This window comes from Aquarana catesbeiana, linkage group LG04, assembly GCF_042186555.1.
Source record: "Aquarana catesbeiana isolate 2022-GZ linkage group LG04, ASM4218655v1, whole genome shotgun sequence".
Classification (NCBI taxonomy): Eukaryota; Metazoa; Chordata; class Amphibia; order Anura; family Ranidae; genus Aquarana; species Aquarana catesbeiana.
In genome coordinates, this window is record NC_133327.1 from 116,950,727 (window position 1) to 116,976,251 (window position 25,525).

At 43.3% G+C, this 25,525-nt stretch overlaps 1 protein-coding gene across 5 annotated transcripts in view; it reads right to left on the bottom strand.

The window, feature by feature from the left end:
• Nucleotides 1-317: 317 nt before the first annotated feature.
• The window catches only part of STAG1 (STAG1 cohesin complex component), a 335,198-nt gene continuing 309,990 nt past the window's right edge, over nucleotides 318-25,525 (bottom strand). For all 5 annotated transcript variants that reach the window (XM_073625486.1, XM_073625487.1, XM_073625485.1 and 2 more), the window contains 6 exons: nucleotides 6,738-6,943; nucleotides 5,644-5,821; nucleotides 5,233-5,343; nucleotides 5,036-5,150; nucleotides 3,642-3,722; nucleotides 318-1,580 (listed from right to left, as the gene is read on the bottom strand). In XM_073625486.1, coding sequence (XP_073481587.1) covers nucleotides 1,557-1,580; nucleotides 3,642-3,722; nucleotides 5,036-5,150; nucleotides 5,233-5,343; nucleotides 5,644-5,821; nucleotides 6,738-6,943 — 715 coding nt within the window. In that variant the 3' untranslated portion in view covers nucleotides 318-1,556. The remainder of the gene's footprint in view (nucleotides 1,581-3,641; nucleotides 3,723-5,035; nucleotides 5,151-5,232; nucleotides 5,344-5,643; nucleotides 5,822-6,737; nucleotides 6,944-25,525) is intronic.

Consider the following 25,525-nt stretch of genomic DNA (forward strand, 5'->3'; position numbering starts at 1 on the left):
AATGAAAAATTAAGAAAAAAAACATGACACAAACAAAGCTAGATGAAATTGTTAATACAGTACAACTAGCTCTGCAAAAAATAAATTGTATGTTAGTATTAAAATGGTAGTTAATATACATACAAATATAAAATACAAAGTAAATTAGGGACTTTATAAACCACTCAAAGGTTTGTGTGAACTCACCCCGAATAAAAGGCTGGAAGCCAAAATTACAAATTCTTCTTCTTAATGTTCTCATACCTGTTGCCTTAATAAATTCTTTAATAAAGTGCTTACAGTAATCATTGGCACCAATGCAAAACCAATATGATAAATACTGTTAAAATCACTTTTATTAAGACATGTGATTTTGAATTGTATTACAATAATACAGAACAGGGCAGTTAAACAGGGTTTTATTGTGCTGGGGGAAAAAAACACCTCTTCTCCCCTTAAAAAGAGCCAAACTTGAACAGTTAACACTGAAAATGCCATAAATTTCAACATTGACCAGGGGAACAAAAAAAAAAAAAAAAAAAAAAGATACCCATCCAAGCACTTATAGGCAACAGTAAAACAGTTTAAAATTGTATTTCTTTTCATTTTTTGTCTTTTCTTTTTTTTTTTTTACAAAAATATTACTGTTGAATTGTATTTTACTGCATGGAGATTAGACTCAGGTAAGTCCCACTATTATTATAAGTTTCCTTTATTCATTGTAAAATATGAACGGTTGTGTTGAACAATACAAAGAATATAAAAATGGTGACAAACAACAAAGAAAGGGGAAAAAAAACGTGTCAAAAGAGACAATGCTGACTGTAATGGATGGAACTGAGTCAACCTGCTGTCCTTGGTTTGCTGGTTTCGGTTGGTTAAAAATGTGCAGGACAGGTAACAGTCAAAGAAAAAAAAAGAAAAAAAATGATGTGTTGCTCTTTGACAAAACAAAAGAAATAGCGAGCAGATAATGTGGGCTCAAAATACAAAACTTGTGACAAAAATGAGATAGGTTATAGGTCTTGACATCCATTAAGATAAACCTATGTTGGTACCAGAGTGTGATTGTTTGAAGTTAGTTTGGCCTTGTCAGCACCCCTTCATTGTTAATTTCCAGTGCATTTAGTGATTGGTTCTTGTATGGTTTCCGCATGGGGTGGAGGCAGCTCTGCTTCAGGTCACTTAATAGCCAAATTGTAAAAACAAAGTTGATCGTGAAGGCAAAAAAGTTAAAATGTTTAATTGTACAGCAGAAAAAAAAAAAAAATTGATAAAACCGGTTGTCCATAAAACGGGCTTTATAACCATTTTTTTCTTTTAATTTTACTTCTCTGCAGAAAATTCAACCAAATGCAGACAGCTGATGAGCAGTTTCCATCTATGTAGCTCGGTTCCACGCAATGGTGTTTGTAGGGTTCTCTGCTTGGATAGAATCCATCAATACGGCAAAGCATTTGGTGTGAACAAAAACTAAGTTTTTAAAAAAGTCTTTTTTTTTGTTTTTTTTCTATTTTTCTTACAGAAGCTCACAGTATACAGGCCTTTAAACAAGAGTTCCAGGTATGTATTGAACCTCAGAACATTGGCATCCCAAATCCCTGCAAGTCAGGAAACAAAAAGTTAGCATCTATGAAACAAACCAGCCATAACAGGAAATATGCACAAGTCTTTTATGATTATGTTAGTATAGCTGCGTATAATTACAAAAGGATTCTATTTTTTTTCTTCTCTGTACCTACTCTGCTGAGCACCACACTCAAAATGAACTCTGACCTCCAGACATCTTGCTGTCACATCATCTGTCTACCTACAGGGTGATCATTATGAAGATGGACACCATGTGTAAGCTTCAGCAGATGAACGTCCGCAGCTACTAGAATTCTTGCATCTGGCAGAACACAGCTGAGGCCGTCAAATCAATTGCTGTGTGCTTTTGGGCAGGGGGGGGGGGGGGCAGGGCCATCTTCCAGAACTACTTGGCATCAGGATAAATTATCAGAAGTGACTCATGCAGACGGAGGGAGGAGAGAAACACTAGAAATTACACTGGGTGCTACACTTGGCTTGAGACAAGTACACAATTTTACTTTTGCCATGTGGGGATAATGTGGACCCCCATTTTTCAGATTTCTTCATGTTTGGTGTTCTATAGTTTGACACCCCTGACAAAGCTTACTATTTAAGCAAAATTTGTAGGGTACTTCTTTTTGGGAGCACTTTTTGAAACTTTATTTTGGGGTTTCACATGGTTTATTGGGGAGGGTATTTTGGCTAATTTGAGATAAATGGCAGTACTTTACTATTAATTGTCAGTACATGAGGATGGAATAAGTACAGGAAGTACATGCACCTATTTCATAGACTTTTTGCAGCCAGGGAATTTTGAACCCTCAGTTACATACACACAGAGGGAGTGTAAATAATGAAGTTTGTTTTCAGTTTTACTTCTATTGCATGATGAAAATTTGAAAAACAGGCTTTATCTTGTGCTACTGTTATAAGGTATATATTAACTGCCATGATTGGATAAGGTGGACACCATTTATGGTTTAAACTATCATGATTACCTGGCTGTGAACAAACCTAATAGAAAACCCCCATGAGGCTATATAAAGCGGCTGCATAGTGGTACAGAGTGGGGATTTTCTCTTTTTTCTGACCAGTACTGACCACCAATTATATCCTTTTGTGTTTTTTTTAAAGCCCAGACCCTCCCTTGAAGTAAACAAGTACACAATATAGAAAAATTTGCTTTGTTCACTTTTCATTTTAGGTTTACAATCATTTTAAACATCACAACAAAGACTCTAAAGTCACCTTTCAGTAATTTCCAGCAGCTTACAAACACCTGCTATGTGTTGTCAACTTTTTTATCCCTCGCCTAGATGGGGATGGCACTTTCTGGGTTTGCCAACACTCCCAAGCCCACTCTTACGCCACGCATTCCAGGAGGCTTCGGGGCAGTCTCATCCAGTCATTGTATTTAGTGCATGCACAGTACAGGGTTGGCTTTGACAGATCAGGATGTAAAAGTTCCCACCCAAATTCAAGATGCTGGCACAGGACTGAAGACAGCAAGACTTGAGGGTTTTAGGAAGAGAACACTGGACTTTTTTGGCTGGTATGTTTTTTGATTAAAATTCAGCAGCTAAAGTACTTGTAGTAGCTCTTAACTTTTTTCAGACCCGGGTGATGTTTCTTCTGAATTGACCAATGTAATGGAATATACAAGAGCATGCCAGGAGATAACCTGTACATCATGCAGTCATAATTCAGGTATGCTTAAGGCTGCATTCACACCTGAGCATTTTCAGCTCATAAAAACACCTGAAAAACGTCCGAAAAAACACCTGAAAAACAGCCAACAAGCAAAATCCCATTCATTTCGATGGCACATGTCCACATCTGAGCGTTTTGTCACCTGAAGCAAAACGCCTGAAAAACACCCTAAGCTCAAAAAAGAACATGAGCTTCTTTGGGGCAGAATACAGGCATTTTTCTGCCTTTTACATTGGTGACCTGAACAAAATCACGTTAAAAACGCGTGACTTTGAAATGCTCAGGTGTGAATGTAGCCTTAGCGGTTCAGAATGAGCAGCTTGTGTTAGACATACATGTGCACATGGTACAGTCTACATAATACAAAAAAATGTACATACTGAATCATCCTCAATGATTGCTGCAGAGTCAAAGAAGTCTGGCCGGAGTTCCGCCCTTTCCCGTCTGTTTCGTGAAGGTGGCTAGAAGATAATGTTCACGTTTTATAAACAAGACACACATTTCATACCAATAACAGAAAAGCTGCCTGAATGAATGTTCAGTCTCCAAACTCATATATAGTCCTAAGTTATGTCACTTTCACATTTCAGTATGGGAATACAAATAAAACTGAATTATGAGAGATGTTTTTTTTCTTTAAACCCTATACCAATTTGATCAAAATGAGTAAGTCCACTCAAAATATTTTATTATAGATGCATCACTCAGTGTACTGGGAACTCCAGTAGCAAGACCTCCTTAGACAGCTTAGGTCCTTTCTTTTGACTGTTCCCACTCGTTTTACTATACTGTAAAATAAAATTAAGTAAAAGTGTATCTCTTTGCCATCACCAAGGCTGGCATGTAGACTTACCAAAGCATCAAAGAAACAAGTATGATGGTAAGATAGTTTCCAGTTAGGAGAGGACTAGATCTTTAAAATGCATTCCATTAAATATATTGCATTACAAATTGCAGCAAAGGTAGCGCATTTACAAAAGGAATTGTGACAGACCCAACCCAGACAGGGGCTTTTGGAGGGGACTGCAGGGTAGCCTCTTGCCTACCGACTATGGGCCATGGGTTTTTGAGGGGGCTCAATTCTTTGGGAGGTGTGTGCATGGGGACCTTTGGAGTGGTTTTGCTTCAGATTTGGGTCTATGTCTCCTTGAAAACACACAGACTTTGGGAACCTAGGACCTTGATACACATTTGGGACCTCTGTGCCAAAATCAGCATTGATGGCTTCAAACCCCACTAGTAGACTCAGACTCTAAGCAGAAAATTCTAATCAGCTTCAAACAACTGATAATGGTGTCTCCTGCTGTTATGTGTAATTTATTAAGATGTCTTTCTCTCATTGTATAAATCACTATTGTGTGCCTCCTAAGTGTGAATCCCCATTTTTAATTGAGTCACCTATTGTTTCTATTGTGTGCACTTCACCTCGTTACCAAACTATTGTGGGATGTTTGTTACCTGTACTGATATTATTGTTAGAGTATAGAGTATGCATTGTTTAGGATAATGTGATCAAACTCTTACCTGATTTTGTGTGAGTTTACAATAAAGTCCGTTCCAGTTTGCACCTAAGCTAGTGTCATCTAGTTCCTGGGAGCAATTCTCAGCTATAATACCTGGTTCCTGGCTCCAGAGTGGAGGAAGCTAGGAAGCTGTATCTTGGCAGAGGCACCCAAACTGGGTGCCAGGTGGTCCGTCATAGGTATTTTATTTAGACAGGTAATTATTTAACTTAAATCTCTGCACTGTTAACAAAAAAAACAAGTGAACACACCAGATCAATAACCATAGTGTCTTCAAATTCCTCATTCATATCTTCCAGCTGTCCCCGTGATGACATCATTACATCTTCAAATATAGGTTCTGCATCATCCTCCATCAGACCTCGTCTAGAAGAACAAGTAAATTATTATTAGAGCCAATGGTAAATTCAGTGACTTAATTGTTCAATGGTATCCATTTTTTACTTACACGCCATGCCTTACACCACCCCGTACTTTCATATAATTCATCGATGTTCTATCTTTCCTACTTAAGTCCTCTAGTTTCTGCTGACTCAACCAAGACATCTGCATCTGAGGACTAAAAAAGAAATATTTACTTTAATGGGTCATATAAAGGCCATCTATGTAGGGCAGTCCAATAATGTTACTAAAGGCGTATACATTTTACAGATCAGTATAACAATGTGCACTGCTAATGTTTGACTTGTCTTCTTACAGTCTAGTAAATACAAATTAGTTTATCTTTTTTCTGTTTTCAAGACTGCCGTTAGGAAACAATAGTGGTGAAAATTATATATAGTCTGGTGTATTACACCGAAAATCACTGTAGAATAAAAAGTTAACACATTGCACAAAGAATTAAACCATGGCTTAGTACTTGTGTAAGAAGTCTGGCTCTGAACCATGTTCTGACTCCTGCTCCGGCATCTGCTCTTGCATTTGCCTGGGCGGGTTTTCCCTCAGTACTGTCGATGTCAGTTGTGGGGTGGTAAGTGCTCCTGGAGTTTGGATAGTGTCATTCCTGGTTACCCAAGAGTTGTCAATAGTGCTCTCCTCTGAAAAAACATAAAAGCAACAGTAAAAATATATATAAAATGATTGTCAGTATATAGGAATCCACAATCAAAAATAAACTATATTATACAAAAACACAGGTATTTAAATGATGCAGTACAATGATATACAGTAACCCATAAGCAAACATGGCAAATCAACCTGGGTTGGCAAACTGTGACCAATGAAAATTTCATATACGATTGATTTCTATGGGATGCTGCAGATTACTTTAACGGACAATCTTAACGAGAAAGCCTAAATAGGATGTGTAAACTTCAGCATATTACCCAAGTCCATGTGCGAAAACCTAAAACAGTAGTAAACTCAAAAGCCAATATTTATTATAATGCAGCTTCCAATTCTTAGATCTGATGGCTGCATTGGTTTTCTTTTTAGGCTTGCTTTCTACTATTTTCATGTAGTGATGACGCCAGTGTTTTTTTTAAAGAACAAGCTCTCTTACAGATGTATCAGTTACAAGGACGAGACAAACCATTCAACACTGACAGGGGTGCTTACAACAATCAGCTTTCATTTATGTAAAACCTTTATCCAAAAGGAAAAAACTGTTTGCTGTAACTGCATATAAAGCGTTAACTGGAGATTTGCTTCAATTTGTTGGTGTATTTAAATCTGTTAGTGCGTCTAACACTCCAGACTGACAATGCTGCTGTCCAAATGTTCCCTCTTTGCTCCTTCATCCAGAGTGGGGGCCCTCTAATACAGGAAGTGTGTTACTGGCCAGATCACCATGGGAAAACAGAGGGGAGAAAAAAGCCTAATACAAAAAACAAATGCAGCCACCACATCCAATTGGTAAGCTGCAATATGTTACATTTTTGTTTTTGGGTTTAATACTTTAATAAAGGACCAGTTACATTAGGGGTCCACTGTTTTGTGTTTTTAAGTGCTCACCTTCCACTCTCTTTTTGTGCAGGGGTGGCCGGCCCTTCTTACTTCTCACAGAGGAGCCTTTGCTGTTACTACCTCCACTGTTCACAGACAGCCGGTCCTCATCGCCACCTGTCACCAGTGAGTTCCTATAGGAAATAAGTGGCAGCCAAACATCTTCCCTTCTCTCCATCATTTGTTCTGTCAGGAATTTCTCCAGATACGAGTGCCTGAGCAAAGAAAAAGAAAAAGGGATTACCAGGTGGCGCACAGACCTAGCTCTGGGAAAACTATTGGTGGAGGAAAAGAGTAGCGAGGGAATGGAAGACAATGTGACAGCAAGAAGAATTTCTTAAAGACAACAAAAAAGGATGTTTGTTAATCACTGAAAAATGCTTTTCTAAGAGGAGTCCATTGGGGGCACAGAAGTATAATCTTATTTTGCCTTGCCTCGTTCCTTCTTTTCAACCCTATAAACAAAATGCAGGCCAGCCCAGTGTATTATCCTTTCCACTACCAGCGTGCCCCAAATGTTGTAGCAAAAGCGTACCAAGTGCATAATCATGAACCCAGGGGGGTGGAACCGGGGTCTTTCCACTGACTGCAAAAAAAGAACTTTACAGTGAGTACAAAACCCTCACCCCCACTCAACTATTGAGGAAAGGGTTACAAGAAAGTGCTGAGGAAATTTTAAACCTTGGGTGCATCTAAAAGCAGTCCAACTAAGGGATGGGGAACAGCATCCCGCTCAATGAGCTGCCTGAAGGACCCTACACCTGAAACTGGCATCATATGAGGTAGAAATGTTCACCTAGTAGAACGTGTTAACAGAAGACCAGGTGAAAACCTCCCAAATCTATGAAACGGAGGCCTGATTGCCGAAAAGCTAAAAAGACGCTCACTGCCCTAATGGCGTGAGCCTAAACTGGAAAGAAAGAATCCCGATCCTTAACCTCCCTGGCGGTATGATTCTTTCGGATTTTAGGTGCTGAAAGCGGTACAATTATTTTGCATGGAAATTTGGCGTTTTATATTGTAGGTCTGTAAATCTTAACAATAACACACTTAAATCTGTCCAAACCAGAGTCTAGTAGATATCCCGGGTATGATAAAGTTTGAAACACAAAAACATAAATTATAATATAATGAATAAAAATAAATAATTTAAAAAAATAAAAATAAATAGTAATAAAATAAATTTCCCCACAATTCACTATCGCTCAATTCTGCAAGTGTTCTAATTTACTATCGCTGTTTTCTAGCTGGTCTAAAGTCACTTTTGAGGTAAAGGGACACTTTTTGGTTGCTATGGACAATCTCCAGTTTCCAGGCAGAAAGAACAGTATATATCATATAAAACTGCATGCAGGGCATGGGCCAAAGCACTGGGGACAAAAGGGATGTGAAATCATTTCATACAGTACTGTAATCTGTAAGATTACAGTAATGTATGTGTTATGATTTTTACTTTTTTTTTAATTTGCCGCCAGGCTCCGCCCCCGTGCGTCGCGACGCTTGCAGGGAACGGAGCCTGGCACAGAGAGGCTTCGGAGGAGGACACAGCCCGCGGACACTGCGGGGGACATCGCAGGATCCCGGGGACAAGGTAAGTAAGGAGGCACCAGGATCCTGCGATGTAATCCCGAGTGTGGCTCGGGGTTAACGCTAATGGTCCTGAATTTTAACCCCGAGCCACACTCGGGAAAACCGCCAGGGAGGCTACAGGATAAGTTCATCGTTACAAAAAAAAAAAATAATAATAATGAATGCTTATTTTTTTGCAGGTAAAAAGTGTTTATTTTATTTTTTTTGTTAGGAGCCTGTAAAGCATTGCACCCACCGATCAGCAGACCATTGGTGTAATGTCATGGTCCTGCAGACTGCGTGTAGCTGTCTGCCTGTAACTCTAATACGAGCAGGCAGTTACTAAATGACAGGAAGCTCAATAAACAACCAAGAGTGCTCAACAGTGCCCTGGTAGTTCATTTAGAACTACAAGTGGACAGCCAAAAAGCCTGCCGGTACTTGTAGTTTTCACATTCACAGAACACTGTGGGGGAGATTTACTAAAACTGGTGCACACAGAGTCTAGTGCAGCTGTGCATAGTACCCAGTTTCTAACTTCAGCTTGTTCAATTAAGCTTTGACAATAAGCCCTCCTTCACACTAAACACTGCTTTGAAATTGTGCAAGTTCATCTGAACTCGCACAATTTCAAAGCCGCATTTCAGTTCAGGGGCAACTTAAGTTGAAAGACATCTGTGCAAGTTCATGCACAGATGTCTATTGAAATCGCCCACAAAGTCGGCGAAAGTAGTGCAGTAACTAGTTTTGGAAATCGGTGCAGCGCCGCAAAGTCGGCGTCGCATCGATTGGGACGCTTCTATTGCCGGCAACAGGCTCTGATTTGACATGCGATTTGACCTATCAAATCGCACCAATGTGAATGGGGGCTAAAACCTAGAAGCTGATTGGTTACTATGCGCAGGTGCACCAGATTCTGTCTGCACCAGTTTTGGTAAATCTCCCCCTGTGAATGAAGGATGCGGCCAGGTGGGTGGAGCCCCGCAAGGCTGTGTTTTCTTTAGATTGCGACAGCGAGCAAGGGGAGAAGATCCCCCTTTCTCTATCAAAACTGGGGATCGGGGGTGAGGAGGCCGGTGCATCTGTAATATGTTACACCTTGAATATGGTTGTAACGTGTAGCATGTTACAAAAGGTGAACTTCTCCTTTAAGACCATAAGCCTGAATGATGGTCTGTCTGAGCCATGTAGATATGAAGGAAAGAGAAACCGAGGCATCCATCTGGAATAACAAAGGGAGTAATTTTTTCTAAAGAAAACTGTGGCTTACATAGCCTGAAACATCCATATAATATTTCCTTTAGGCGAACTGGACCCAATAAAAGGGATGGAAGAACAATGTTCTGGTTAGGTTGGAAAGCGGAGACGACCTTAAAAAGAAAGGAAGTCCTGGATCTCAATACTACCTTACCCTTGTGTAAGATTTAAAAGGGTTACTAGCAAAATAAAGCCTCCAGCTCAGACACTCACCTGAGTTGAAGGCCACAATGGCAAGTATAAAAAAATTGATTTTTAAAACAGCTTACCTGTAAAATCCTTTTTTTGGAGTACATCACGGGACACAGAGCACCATAGTAATGACTATCTGGGTTTATATGCTACCTTTAGGTGATTGGACACTGGCAACCAATAGTAAGAAGGTTCCTCCCATATAACCCCTCCCATACAGGAAGTACCTTAGTTTTTTAGCAAGCAATGAAGATCCCAGAAAAGAGGGGAGGGACCTCTGTGTCCTGTGATGTACTCCAAAAAAAAGGATTTTACAGGTAAGCTGTTTTAAAAATCCATTTTTCTTTATCGTACATCACGGGACACAGAGCACCATAGTAATGACTATCTGGGATGTCCTAAAGCAATGGGAACATACCTAAATCCCCCTTATTTTAGGCCCCAAATTATAAAGCTGCTTGCAGCACGCTCTGGCCAAAAACAGTCTCCTTTTGAGATCTAACATCCAGTCGGTAAAACCTGGTGAATGTATGAACCGAAGACCAATCGGCCGCTTTGCATACCTGAGCCATCGACACTTGTTGGCGCACTGCCCATGACGTACTAACTCCTCTGGTAGAGTGAGCCTTGAGATATCGAGGTGGAACCTTGTGTTTCAACTCATAGGCATGGATAATTACCTGACGAATCCACCTAGAGATTGTAGAACTAGCTGCTGCCTGTCCTTTCTTAGGACCCTCAGGCAGAACAAAAAAAAGAGTCAGACTTCCGAAAAGGGGCTGACATATCCAAATAAACCTTAATAGCTCTTACCACATCCAGTGAATGGAGCAATCTTTCCTCCTTAGACTTAGGGTTAGGAAAGAAGGAAGGTAAAACGATATCCTGATTCAAGTGAAAACTGGAAACCACTTTGGGTAAAAAATCCGGACGGGGCCGCATTACCACCTTGTCCTGATGAATAAAGAGAAAGGGTTTCTCACAAGAAAGGGCGGCCAACTCAGAGACCCTTCTTGCTGAGGTTATAGCCACCAAAAAGACCAATTTCCTAGTCAGTAGGATCAAAGGAATACACTTAATAGGCTCAAAGGGTTGACTCTGTAGAGCTGAAAGCACTGAGTTCAAGTCCCATGGGCACAAGGGCGGTTTAATTGGTGGCCTTAAATGTAGTACTCCCTTGAAAAGGTTCGTGCTAAAGAATGAGACGCGATTGGCCTCTGGAAAAAAAACGATAAGGCCGAAATTTGTCCCTTAATGGTTCCTAAGGATAAGTTTAAGTCAATTCCTGCTTGCAGAAAGGCAAGAACCCTCCCAATTCTATACTTGCGAGGGTGCCATCTTCTCTTCTCACACCATGAGATGTACGACTTCCAGACTATATGGTAAATTTTTCTAGACACTGGCTTTCTAGCATTTATCAAAGTAGCCAAAACAGAACCACTGATACCACGGTCTCTCAGTACTTTGGTCTCAATAGCCATGCCATCAAATTCAGCAACCGTAAAGAAGGATGGTATATGGGACCTTGGGACAGCAGGTCTGGGCGGAATGGAAGACACAATGGGTCCCCTACCGCCAACCTCACAATCTGTGTGTACCAAGACCTCCTTGGCCATCGTGGGGCCACCAGAATTACCATTTTCTGCTCCACCTGTATCCTACGTAACAGGTGCAGCAGCATCTGAATTGGAGGAAAGGCGTAAATGAAAGAATACTGATCCCAGGGAACCACCAATGCATCCGTCCCCACGGCAAGTGGATCCCTGGTTCTGGACACAAAGCTGTCCACCTTGGCATTGAACCTGGATGCCAGGAGATCCACCTCTGGCATCCCCCAACGCTGGCATATTTGAAGGAAAACTTCGGGGTGAAGGGACCATTCCCCTGGTAACAACTGCTGATGACTTAGGTAGTCTGCCTGCCAATTGTCCACCCCCGGAATATAGACTGCCGACAGATGGCACGTGTCTCTCTGCCCAAGTCAGAATATGAATTATTTCTTTTTGGGCTGCCCAGCTCCGGGTACCCCCTTGGTGGTTGATGTATGCCACCACCTTGGAATTGTCGGACTGGACTCTGACCGGAGACCCCCGCAGCCTGGCCGTCCAGAATATGAGGGCCAAGCGAGCTGCTCAAATTTCCAAAAGATTGATCGGCAAGGTTTTTTCTACCTGGGACCATTCTCCCTGTACGGAGGCCTCTTCCAATACTGCTCCCCAGCCGAGACGACTGGCGTCTGAAGTTACCACCTTCCACGTTACTGGTGGAAAGGACTTCCCATTTTTTAAGTTGCTGGTCTTTGACCACCAAGAGAGGTCCTGTTTTACCTTTGGGGATAGAGACACTGGATTATCCAAGGCTAGGACAGACTTGTCCCAAGCCTCCAGGATCGTTTTCTGGAACAACCTGGAGTGAAACTGCGCATAAGGAACTGCGCTGAAGGATGACACCATCTTCCCCAGCAGTCTCATGCACAATTGAATTGAGGGTCTTTCTACCCTTTTGACTTTCCTGACTAGCTCTACTATTGAGCTGACCTTCAAGGGGGGTAAAAACACCCTTTCCTGGGTCGTATCCAGGATCAAGCCTAGATATATGTCAAGATTTGAACTGGATGAAGAGCTGATTTGCCCATAATCAGAATCCAACCTAGGCATCTCAGAACATGAACTGTAGTTGAAACGTTCTTTAACAGGGTAGAATAGGACTGGTCCTTCAACAGAAGGTCGTCCAGATGTCCTATCACCGATATCTTCTGGGACCTTAGAGAAGCCAATACCGGAGCCAACACTTTTGTGAAGACTCGAGGGGCCGTGGCCAGACCGAACGGTGGTGCTACAAATTGGAAATGACACCCCTCTACTGAGAAACGTAGAAACCTTTGATGTTGGCCGAAAATCGGTACATGCAGGTATGCATCCTTGATGTCTATGGATGCTAAAAAGTCCCCTTTTCTTAGAGATGCCATTACTGAACGAACCATCCGGAAGGTTCGCACTTTTAGAAAAGAATTGAGGGATTTGAGGTCTAGAATGGGCCTTACTTCCCCATTTGGCTTCGGCACTGTGAATAGGTTTGAATAAAACCCCTTGAACTTTTTTGTGCGGAACCTTGATAATCACCCCTGCCTTTTTAGCTGTTCTAAGGCTAGGAATAGGCTTTTCTTTTTCTCTAGATCCAAAGGAACTCTTGATCTCAGAAACCGATTTGGGGGAAAATCTCGGAACTCTACTTTGTAACCTTGCGTTATAGTGGAGATAACCCACTTGTCCTGCACCAACCCTGCCCAAGCATCTGCGAATCGCCGCAGTCTGCCCCCCACTTGTAATAGTGGGGGCGTCCCTTCACAAGGAAGACTTAGCATTGGCCTTATTCGGCTTCTGAGTCCAAGTTCTTTTCTGACCTTGAGGTCTTTTAAAGGCAGGTGGTTGAGGCCGTCGATACTTTTTGGGAGAAGATGCGCCTGGCCCAGGAGCGTTCCGAATTTTAAAGGAAGGCTGCTTATTCCTTCTTTTCACAGGAAGCAAGGAGCTCTTCCCGCCTGAGATTTTTTGGATATACCTATCCAGATCTTCTCCAAACAAACGTTCCCCATGAAAGGGAAAAGCCGCGAGTAGCCTCTTGCATGGCATCTCGGCTGACCAGTTCTTTAGCCACAAAAGTATGCGCATATGTATTGAGAGTAGCGTAAAGCAAGACATCTGCTGGATTGAGTCTTTTAATGCGTCTACTGCTAAACAAAGCGTGAGGAAGTTCTGTTAATTCATCAGAATATTCCTCCTGAACACGTCAGTTCCTGACCAGTCTTTTAAAACGGTCCTTCAGGGATTGACAGATCCCAATAGCCGCAACAGCTTGTTGTACTGCTGATCCGGCCACCGCAAAGGAGGCCCTTAGCAAGGATTCCAGCTTTTTATCCGCTGGATCCTTAAATCCTTGGGCATTATCCACTGGACAGGTTAAGCTTTTATTTACTGAAGAAATAGCAGCATCCACTAAAGGCGTATCCCACCTTTTTTTGAACTTTTCCTCCATCGGGTACAAAAAAGAAAACCTTTTAGGAGGTAAGTATATTCTGTCCGGATGTTCCCAATCAGCGTAAATCAACCGCTCCAATAATGGATGCACAGGAAACGCCTAAGAACCTTGCTGAGATCGCAAGGATCCCAATTTAGAACAGGAAAGTTCTGGCCCTTGTACAGGGGGCAACTTGAAACCTGCTCTCACCATTTCGGTTAAAGACTGGATAAACAGCTTTTGGGATTGCGAAGCTGACAATGGTTCCTCAGAACCTGAGTCCCCGCTGAGGACTTCTCTGCTTCAGCATCCTTATCCCCTATGGCCACCTCCTCAAAATCCTCTGCCCATTCAGGATCCAAATCACAAGGACCCAATTGGCTAAGGGAGTCCTGGTGCTCAAGTGACTCAGCACTGGGACCAGGCTCAGGAGAGGGAGATCTATGATGTTTCTTCCCTCCCTGTATTACTGAGGCAATCATACCCGCTATTCTGCCTTCAAGACCAGCGAGAGCTGACGTTAAGTCATCCTTAGGAACATAAGCCGAAGCAGAGATATTGGTGGTGGCCACAACGCCTGACAAATGCAATGGCTCAGCCAGGCCAAATGCCACAGGTCTTTCAGGGGAGACAGGTGCTGCAGTAGCCTGAGGTTTATCTCCTTTTTTTGAAGGAGTCACTTTAACCCCTGGATTAGCCCTGTTTCCTATACCTCGTTTTTTTGGAAGACATTGCTTACAGGGTTTTGAGGAAAATTCACTGTACTATATGGCTGTATCAACCAATACTATAGCCTCCTTACAGAGTTTGCAAATGCCTGACTCACGTGCCCAGCTCTGTGTCCCACTGCGACCGGCTCCTGGTTCACCTGAGCCAAAAAGAACAGCACTGACACACGCAGGTGCCTGACTTCCCTATATGTGCGTGCACCGTCACGTGACGTACGCACGCCCGGGACTTACTGCGCATGCGTACGCCCGCGGGAAACACGCGATCGCGCACAGGAGGGAGCGGGCTGCGCACGCGCCATCTGCACGTGCGCACGCGCCCGTGACCCCCCCCCCAGCGGAAACCTTTGAGTGCCACCGCTCTCTGAACCATCACAGTGGACACAGACAGACACAATCTGGCATGACAATCTGCATAACATTACTTTGAAATAATGTAATAAAAATGGGGCCTCCAAAGGAAGCACTCACCAATCCTTGCTGCAGGGCCTGAGATAGGCCCAATCTTCCCCCATCATCGCGGGTAACGCCACTGAGGACCTTCAGGGACCGGGTCCCCTTTTGTTTAGGGTCCACACCCCTGGACCTGTAAAGCACACTTTAGGTTTCCTTGGGCAAATAAAAGACCAGGAATACCATATCACAAGGGTCCAGCTCCATAAGGAAACATTACAGGCAAGACCCTGTTCTTGAACCAGGGCTTGGGTACCATCCACTTTAGCATGATATGCCATCCGAATGGATCCGATTATAACATCCTCACTGGGACATTATCTGAAGAAAGAGCTTTCACAGCCGTGACCATCACCTTCAAGATGAATGACAAAAAACTAAGGTACTTCCTGTATGGGAGGGGTTATATGGGAGGAACCTTCTTACTATTGGTTGCCAGTGTCCAATCACCTAAAGGTAGCATATAAACCCAGAGAGTCATTACTATGGTGCTCTGTGTCCCGTGATGTACGATAAAGAAACCCTGTGTGTCAGAGCGGCCAGAGGAATGTCTCCGATTAGTTCAAACGGGGGCTTCTAAGTTGCCCAAGCCTTGAGCATTGTAGGAATCAGACTCAGAGATGCTCCTGTCCCGTAGAGGCAGGGCTTCATTACACTTTCCTTTAAGTCCACCACAGAGAAGCAGATCCAAAACAGATCTAGCAGAGCCTATGGTGTGTGTGCAAGTCATACCAAGTCAACTTACCACTCGAGCATCCACTGTTTTCTGGCTGGATACAAACCTGTCCATGGTTGGGCCAGGAGGTCCACATTTGTCATCACACACACACGGCCTGAAACACCTCTGGGTGCAAAGACCACTCTTAAATCCAGATGCTGCCAGCTGAGCAAATCTGCCTGCCAACTTTATATGCCAGGAATGTAAATGGCTGACAAGACTGGAATACAAAGTTCCACCTAAGACAGGGCCCTGCTCTACCTTCTCTTGTAGTAGCAGGACTTTCTATTTTACACAGATGTTCGCTACTGCTGTGGTGTTGCCAGGGTGGATTCAAACTGAATGGCGCTTCCCAAAACTTAAGGGACAGCCATAACACCCAAAAGGTTAAAATGTTAAACAGGAGACCAGATTTCTCAGATGATTTTATCGCACTGATAAAGTGCCTAGGACAATAACCTGTTCGAACGTGGAAAACTTGTTAGCAGAAGACCAGGTGGCAGCCTTGAAGATCCGGTTAACAGCTGTCTGATGCCAAAAAGCCGAAGAGGCGTTCGCAGATCTAATAGAATGTGCTTAGAAAAGAAAAACTAGTAGACTGGTCCTTGAGACTGAAGATCTGGACTTACATGATTTTCTGTCTTGTCTAGGGAGCTTGGAAGAAAGCCTTTAGAGAGGGGGCAAATGCTGAAGCAATGCTGTGGCTCTGGCCTAAAAAGCACTCTGAAGCTAAAATTTACCAGTACATATTGTGTGGAAAGTGCCACAAGCAGAACACAGTGCCCAAAGGTTACTTCCGGGCTAGCCCCAATGTTAAGTCAGGTCTGAGTACAGCACTCCAAAGTCAGACTAAAGAAAAGGCTGATTTGGATGGCCACTATATAGAGATCAGCTCAAATAGCAGTATAACAGAATATTGATGGGGGAAAAAAAAAAAAAAAAAAAGTCTAAGCAAAGGCAACTAGCAAAAAAAAGGTTGAACTTTTCTCAGCAGAGCTGAAGAAAAGACATTCCTCCTCAGATACAAGAACTGAGGCTTTCTAGGAAGAGGAGGGAGTTATCTGGCTAGACTACATATGGTTTGCCAGTGTTCAAATACTCTTGTAGGTGGCAGCATAACCCAACAATATATGAATTCCTGTGTCCCCGCAATGGATGAGAAAGAAACACGTTCTAGAAAGGGCCTCCAATCGTTTCAGTGGGTCTCTGAATGCTGGGGCATTAAACATCAATATGGTAGCTGCTTTATTAAGGCAAGAAATCTAGAGTAGAAATTGAGAAGCTTTTAACAAAGTGCTCACCAAATGGGTAAAAGGATAGTAAGAGCTTAGGGGAAGCAAATAGCCTATCAGGTCAGGTGCAAAGGAAAGATCTTCACAGCCTTATGAGCCCTGTAAGACTCAGAGTTGGAAACTGCGCTAGTAGAAGCAACATGATTATCCTTCAGCTTCACAGTGTTGTGTACCACATCAATAAGAGCCAAACAATCTTGTAATGTAGGAGTAGTAGCATTGGACTGCAACTTCGTAGTTAAATGGTCATCAGATAGGGATCTGAGTGATTCAAGTCACACACAGTTTCACAGCAGCCAACGCTGCAAGTAAATCAGATTAGAGACTCTGCAGGGGAAGGCGCAGTGGTGTACTTTCAGCCTCTGCAGTCAGAGTCTGGAAATAACTGGGTTATTTGGGTCAGCCCCAAGAGGGCAAAGGGCCCAGATGCACCCCACAGAACCAAAAAGGACTTTAATGGGGGGGATATACTCCAAAATCAGAGAGCATAATTCCTGGCAACAGATGTAGCCAATTTTAGGAGGTGCACTACAAGCAGTCCCTGGCTCATTAGTGGAAGGCATGCATGCGGCACAGCAGGACTACAGCACTGCTTCCCCCCCCCCTTCTAGATTAAAATTCAGCCATAGTGCAGAGGGAAACGTACAGGCTCAAAGTCAGAATCAAGGCCTAGAACGCTCACAAAACCCAGGCAGTGGTAACAAAGAGACCCTTCCTTGGCTCTATATGGTGAGAGAGTGCAACACTCCACCCAGCAGAATGACGTCAGCCCTCTGAGTGGTAACCCCTTCTCCTGCAAAACCGACGGGAAACAGGGCAATAACAGCGCACAGTGACCAATACACAAAAGTGAGTGAACTCCAGTGCCAGGCTCAAAGGAAGTCTTCAGAGACTAATGTCTTTAGAGATGGGACAACCACAGAAATAATGCCAGGGGTTCTGAATTCGGAAAGTGCTTTGCAGCTAACTGAACTGGAACCACTCTAAACAGTCCACACAGAGGAAGGGGATATATCCTGGGCTGGCCTACAGGGTTTTAGATTCTGTGTCCAATCTTTCTGTAGACAGCAATATAACCCTAATGCTGCGTATACACGACCGGACTTTACGGCATACTTGGTCCGGCTACCTGGAGTCCATCGGACAATTCGATCATGTGTGGGCTCCAGCTGACTTTTTTTCCCCAAAAGTTTGATGGACCTAGAAATGAAACATGTTTCAAATCTTTTTGACGGACTCGAGTCCGGTCGAAAAGTCCGCTCGTCTGTATGCTAGTCCGACGGACAAAAACCGACGCTAGGGCAGCTATTGGCTACTGGCTATGAACTTCCTTGTTTTACTCCGGTCGTACGTCATCACGTACGAATCCGTCGGACTTTGGTTGATCGTGTGTAGGCAAGTCCGTCGTAAAGTCCATTGAAAAGTCCGCAGGACAAAGTATGCCGTAAAGTCCGGTCGTGTGTACGCGGCATAAGGTTTAAAACTTCCTGTGTCTCAATACACATGAAAAAAAAATAACATTGTAGAAAAAATAATGCAAGGCCAAACTGAACATTTTAAATTTTAAAAAGACAAAAGTGTTTCTGGCCAAAGTTACGGAGCCATAAAATTAACAGAAAACCCCTTTGGCTGTCATATTGCAAGTAGGAACATTTTAATTGTTTTCAGTTGCAGAAAATCATCAGAGTGAAATGGATAATGTTAAAATTAAATTGTAGAATGTCTGGTGCAGCAAATAAAGATTTTTTCTTTATCGTACATCATGGTACACAGAGCACCATAGTTATAACTATGTGGGTTATAGGCCACCTGTAGGTGAATGGCACAACCAAAAAGGAAACAGGAAGTCCCCCTCCCTATATAACCCCTCCCATACCGGGAGTACCTCAGTTTTTTCGCCAGTGTATAAGGTGTTGGTCACGGTTGATGAAATGCTAAGAGAGCTCCGCTAAGCAATCCCTGATGGGATCAAGGAGCTGTGCAAACGGATCCATTTAAAGTGCTTGAAAGCCAAAACGGATGGTTCCCGGGCCTCGTGGAAGAAACAAGGTTTTTGCCTGTAATGCTTCTCTTTGAGAGCTGGACCCTGGCACCCAAAACCTTGGTCATGTTTATACAACCAAAGAGTTCTCTGGCAGGGTGCTGTACAGGTCCAAGGGAGTGGACCCGTGAAAGGGGACCCGGCCCGCCGTGATGGTTGAAGACTGAATCTGTCTGTGATAATTTCCAGCAGTCCTGCGGTGGGATCAGGTAAGTCAGAAAGATTACAAGGAACGTGTGTGTGTGTGTGTGTGTGTGTGTGTGTGTGTGTGTGTGTGTGTGTGTGTGTGTGTGTGTGTGTGTGTGTGTGTGTGTGTGTGTATATATATATATATATATATATATATATATATAAAATTCACTTGGTCTTTCTAACATGAGTATGCGATGCCTTACCTGTGTTTGCCACTAGAAGGTGTTAAAGCAACATACCTGGCTTCCCCTTTTGTGCTCGGTGTCAGCAAAGTCTCCTATGGCAGCACTGCTATCTCCAGCTCTGTCAGCCATCAGAGGGGTTTGGGGGGACTATACATCGTTTCAGGAGGTCAGGTTCCCCCTGCTGCATACATCACTAAGGACGATTTGGCTTTGGCTGGTTTGGAAGGGTAAATAGCCGAGATGTTAGCGTTTTCCTCCCAGGAGGTGAGAAAATGCAGCAGATCCCCCTTCTCCTGCCCTTGATCTTCCAGTATTGGAGCAACAATGGGCAGATATTGGGTTACCTTTGAGAGGAGGTGGTTCCGGTGACTCCTCTTCTGAGCATTCAGAGTCTGAAAAACCTCTCAACTTCGCAATCGCAGAAATTGCTAATCCAATCCCTTATGGACTTAGCTCGTTCTGGATATAAGTTGCCTCCTGCAGAGGTGGAGGATGTTTCCTTCTCCTCCTTGGGTTCGCTAAAACCCCCACAGGGTTCTCATGCTTTCCCTATGCACCCGTTACTGGAGCAACTGATTTATGCTGATTGGGATCACCTAGATAAGCAGTTTTCTCCTAAAAGATTTTCAATTCTTTACCCTATGGAGAAAAAGTTCTAAAAAGAGATGGGATTTGCCAGCAGTAGATGCGGCTATCTCCTCTGTGAACAGGAGTTTAACTTGTCCAAGTGGACAATGTACAAGTATTTAGTGATCCAGCTGATAAGTTGGAATCTCTACTTAAGGCCTCATTTGCTGTAGCTGGTGCGGTAGTATAACCTGCAGTTGCAGCAATAGGCATCTGTCAATCCCTTCGGGATGAATTCAAGCAGGTTATTAAAAAAAGTTCCTGCTCAAACTGTAGAGGCCCAAAGTTTAGCTGAGCTACCTAGGGCCCTATACTTTGCAGTGGACGCTATGAAGGATTCTATCCATCAGGCCTCTCGTCTTGCGCTCATCTTGATACATATGCGCAGGATTCTGTGGCTAGAGAACTGGTCAGCCGAGTTACTATGCAAGAAGCTCTTGGCTGGGTTTACATTTCATTGAGAAAGGTTGTTTGGGAAGATTTGGATAACTATATGCAGAAGATTTTAGGTGGTAAAAGTACCCTTCTGCTGGTTAAGAAAAAGAATAGATGGCCTTCTTTTAAACCTTTTCCTCAGATGTCTGGGGCAACAGCCTCCAGGCAGTCTTGACGGACTCCACCGTCAGGGGCAAAGGGTAGGCCTCATAACCAGACACAGGGCTACAAAAAGCCCTGGAGTCAAAAGTCCACAAAACAGAATCCCAAGGCTTCCTTGTGAAGGGGCGTCCCACCGCTCGATCGAGTGGGGGGAAGACTGCAGTGGTTTTCAGAAACTTGGCAAGAGGAAATCCAAGACAAGTGGGTCCTCTCTGTAGTAGGCTACAAACTAGAGTTCCAAGAGTTTCCACCATCGCGTTTTCTAAGATCAAACATTCCCAAGGACCCAGTAAAGAAAAAGTCATTTCTGGCACTGGATCGATTACTGTATCAGGGAGTAATAATAGAGGTTCCTTCAGCAGAGAAGGACATGAGGTTTTATTCAAACCTCTTTATGGTACCAAAACCTAATGGAGATGTCAGACCCATTCTAGATCTCAGGAATCTGAATCACTTCCTAAACATTCGCTCCTTTCGAATGGAGTTGATTCATTCAGTTGTTTCCACCCTACGGGGAGGAGAGGTTCTAGCACCCATAGATATCAAGGATGCGTATCTACATGTGCCAATATTTCCCGCTCACCAGAGGTTTCTGCGGTTTGCGGTAGAGCAGCGCCACTTTCAGCTCGTGGCCTTGCCGTTCGGGTTAGCCACCGCTCTCAGACTGTTTATAAGTGTTAGCCCCAGTACTAGCAAGACTAAGGAGCCAGGGTATAGTAATAATAGCATACCTAGACGACCTGCTACTGGTAGACCAGTCAATAGCAGGGTTAAATCAGGGGGTGTCCAGAACAGTCAGTTACCCGAGACACCTGGGTTGGATTCTCAATCTAGAGAAATCATCCTTACAGCCGGTAAGAAGGCTGCAGTATTTGGGCCTGGTCATAGACAACCCAGGAAAGGGTGTTCTTGCCTCAGGCAAAGGTCAATGCTCCAATAGAGCTGGTCCAGGTGGTCAAGGCAAAAAAGGGTCCTTCTATTCGCCTTTGTATGAGATTACTAGGGAAGATGATAGCTTCTTTCGAAGCGGTTCCCTATGCCCAGTTTAATTCAAAACCGTTGCAACAGTATTCTGTCTGCTTGGAACAAAATGATCCAAGCGTTGGATTATCCAATGAATCTGGCTCCAAAAGGTACCCCAGAGTCTCAACTGGTGGTTGATAACCAGGAATTTACAGAAGGGGAAATCCTTCATTCTAGTTTCCTGGAAAGTAGTAACAACGGATGCCAGCCTATGGGGCTGGGGAGCAGTTCTAGAGGAGACCACTGCTCAAGGGAAGTGGTCAGTCTGAGAAGACCTTCAGTATCCTAGAGATTAGGGCAGTATGCCTGGCTATAATAGCATGGATGACCAGGTAGCAGAATTCTCCTGTTAGGATACAATCAGACAATGCCACAGCAGTGGCCTATATCAATCACCAAGGGGGCACCAGAAGCCACACAGCCCAAGGGGAGGTGGACCATATTCCGGCTTGGGCAGAGAAACATGTTCTTTGCCCATCTGCAGTTTATATTCCAGGAGTGGAAAACTTGCAGGCAGATTTTCTGAGCCGTCAACAGTTGTTGCCGGCAGAATGGTCTCTACATCCCGATGTCTTTTTGGCCATATGCCAAAGATGGGGGACGCTGGACGTAGATCTACTGGCGTCCAGGTTCAGCAAGAAGTTGGACAACTATGTGGCGAGAACAAGGGATCTACTTGCACTCACATTAGATGCATTAGTGATTCCGTGGAATCAGTTTTCACTGATTTATGCATTCCCTCTAGTTCAGCTGCTACCACGGCTGCGTAAGTATGTCATAGGAAGAATTCTGGCCTTTCTACAATTAGGAGTAGAAATTAAGCTGGCCTTGAGTACAATCAAGGGTCAGGTTTCGGCCTTGGCAGTGTTTTTCCAAAGGCCGCTTGCTTTGCATTCTTTAGTCCATTCTTCATACAAGGGGTAACTCGGATAACTCCGCCAGTTAGAATACCCTTGTGCCCATGGGATTTGAATCTGGTTTTGTCGGTGTTGCAAAGACAACCCTTTGAACCTATACGGAATATTTCTTTGATCCTTTTGATAAGGAAATTAGTATTCCTAGTTGCGATAACCTCTGCAAGAAGTGTATCAGAATTGGCTGCTTTCTCCTGTAAAGAGCCATGCTTAATCATTCACAAGGATAAGGTGGTGCTGCATCCGCACCCAACCTTTTTGCCAAAGGTAGTGTCTGGGTTTTATCTGAATCAAGAGGTTTCCTTACCCTCTTTTTCCCCAGAACCCCGTTCTGCAGAAGAAAAATTATTATACTCTCTCGATGTAGTCAGAGCAGTTAACCACTTAAAGACCAGCCTCGTTTTGGATTTTAGGTGTTTACATGTTTAAAACAGTTTTTTTTTTTGCTAGAAAATTACTTAGAACCCCCAAACATTATATATTGTTTTTTTTCTAACACCCTAGAGAATAAAATGGCGGTCATTGCAATACTTTTTTTTTGCACTGTATTTGCGCAGCGGTCTTATAAGCGCACTTTTTTTGGAAAAAATTCACTTTTTTGAATAAAAAAATATGACAACAGTAAAGTTAGCCCAATTTTTTTTTATATTGTGAAATTTAATGTTACGCCAAGTAAATTGATACCCAGCATGTCATGCTTCAAAATTGCGCCCGCTCGTGGAATGGCGTCAAACTTTTACCCTTAAAAATCTCCATAGGCGAAGTTTACAAAAATTCTACAGTTTGCATGTTTTGCGTTACAGAGGAGGTCTAGGGCTAGAATTATTGCTCTCGCTCTACCAGTCGCGGCGACACCTCACATGTGTGGTTTGACCACCGTTTTCATATGCGGGCGCTACTCACGTATGCGTTCGCTTCTGCGCGCGAGCTCGTCGGGACAGGGCACTTTAAAATTTTTTTTTTTTTATTATTATTTATTTTACTTTATTTTATTTATTTTACAGTGGCCGGTCGGTAAGTGGTTAAATCCTATCTGAAAGCGACTGCTCAGATACAGAAAACTGATGTTTTGTTTGTGTTGCCGGAAGGCCCTAGAAAGGATCAGACAGCATCGAAATCTACTGTTGCTAAGTGGATTCGTCAGGTGAGTAGTCAGACTTATGGCCTGAAAGGAAGGGTACCCGGGCAGTCAGTGCTTCATGGGCAGTGCATCACCAAGCCTCTGTGGCTTAGATTCGCAAGGCCGCTACTTGCTCGTCAGTAGGGATGAGCTTCAAGTTCGAGTTGAACATTGGCTGTTCGCAAGTTCGCCGAACAGCGAACAATTTGGGGTGTTCGCGGCAAATTCGAATGCCACGGAACACCCTTTAAAAGTCTATGGGAAAAATCAAAAGTGCTAATTTTAAAGGCTTATATGCAAGTTATTGTCATAAAAAGTGTTTTAAGACCTGGGTCCTGCCCCAGGGGACATGGATCAATGCAAAAAAAAGTTTTAAAAACGGACGTTTTTTCAGGAGCAGTGATTTTAATAATGCTTAAAGTCAAATAAAAAAAGTGTAATATCCCTTTAAATTTTGTAGCTGGGGGGTTGTCTATAGTATGCCTGTAAAAGGGCGAATGTTTCCCGTGTTTAGAACAGTCTGACAGCAAAATGACATTTAAATGGAAAAAAGTCATTTAAAACTACTCGCGGCTATTGCATTGCCGGTCCAACAATACACATAAAAGTTCATTGATAAAAACGGCATGGGAATTCCCCACAGGGGAACCCCGAACCAAAATTAAAAAAAAAAAAAAAACGTGGGGGTCCCCCTAAATTCCATACCAGACCCTTCAGGTCTGGTATGGATTTTAACCCCTTTCCGACGACCGTACGCAGATGTGCGTACTCGGCTTTCTGGGGTTATACCGGGATGATGCCTGCAACTGCAGGCATCATCCCAGTACCGTTGTTTCGAGCGGGCGATCGGCTATCCAGATATAACAACCGGTGCAGCTAAAAGCCGCTCGGCTGTTATACCAGAGGAGCGGGAGGGGACATCCCCCCCCTCCCGCCGCCCTTACCGGGCCTCCCGTGCGATCGGGAGGCCCGGTGTCCAATCGGGTGGCTGTGGGCGGGCTGGAACGAAGCTGTGGGCGGCTTTGTTCCAGCCTTCTCAATGTAAACGCGGAAGCGATGTCATGACGTCACTTCCCGTTTACTCGGCTGCCAATGGCGCCGAATTTAAAAATATACACAGTATTCAGAATCCCCGTTTTCGGCGATCTGAATACTTTGAAGTGTAAAGGAGGGATGGGGGGTCTTTTAGACCCCCCATCCCTCCATAAAGAGTACCTGTCACCACCTATTACTGTCACAAGGGATGTTTACATTCCTTGTGACAGCAATAAAAGTAAAAAAAAAAAACATTTTTTTTTTAAACACAATTTAAAAGGATAAAAATAAATAAAAAAAATTTTTTTAAAGCGCCCCCGTCCCCGCGAGCTCGCGCAGCGAAGAAAACACATACGGAAGTCGCGCACGCATATGTAAACAGTGTTCAAATCACACGTGAGGTATCGCCGCGATCGTCGGAGCGAGAGCAATAATTCTAGCCCTAGACCTCCTCTGTAACTCTAACCTGGTAACCGTAAAAAAAAATTCAAGCGTCGCCTATGGAAATTCATAGTTACCATAGTTTGTCGCCATTCCACGAGTGCGTGCAATTATAAAGCGTGACATGTTTGGTATCTATTTACTCGGCGTAACATCATCTTTCACATTATACAAAAAAATTGGGGTAACTTTACTGTTTGGATTTTTTTAAATTCATGGAAGTATCCCTTTTCCAAAAATTTGCGTTTAAAACACCGCTGCACAAATACCGTGTGATATAAAATAATGCAACAATCTCCATTTTATTCTCTAGATTCTCTGCTAAAAAAATATATATAATATTTGGGGGTTCTAAGTAATTTTCTAGCAAAAAATATGGATTTTAACTTGTAAACA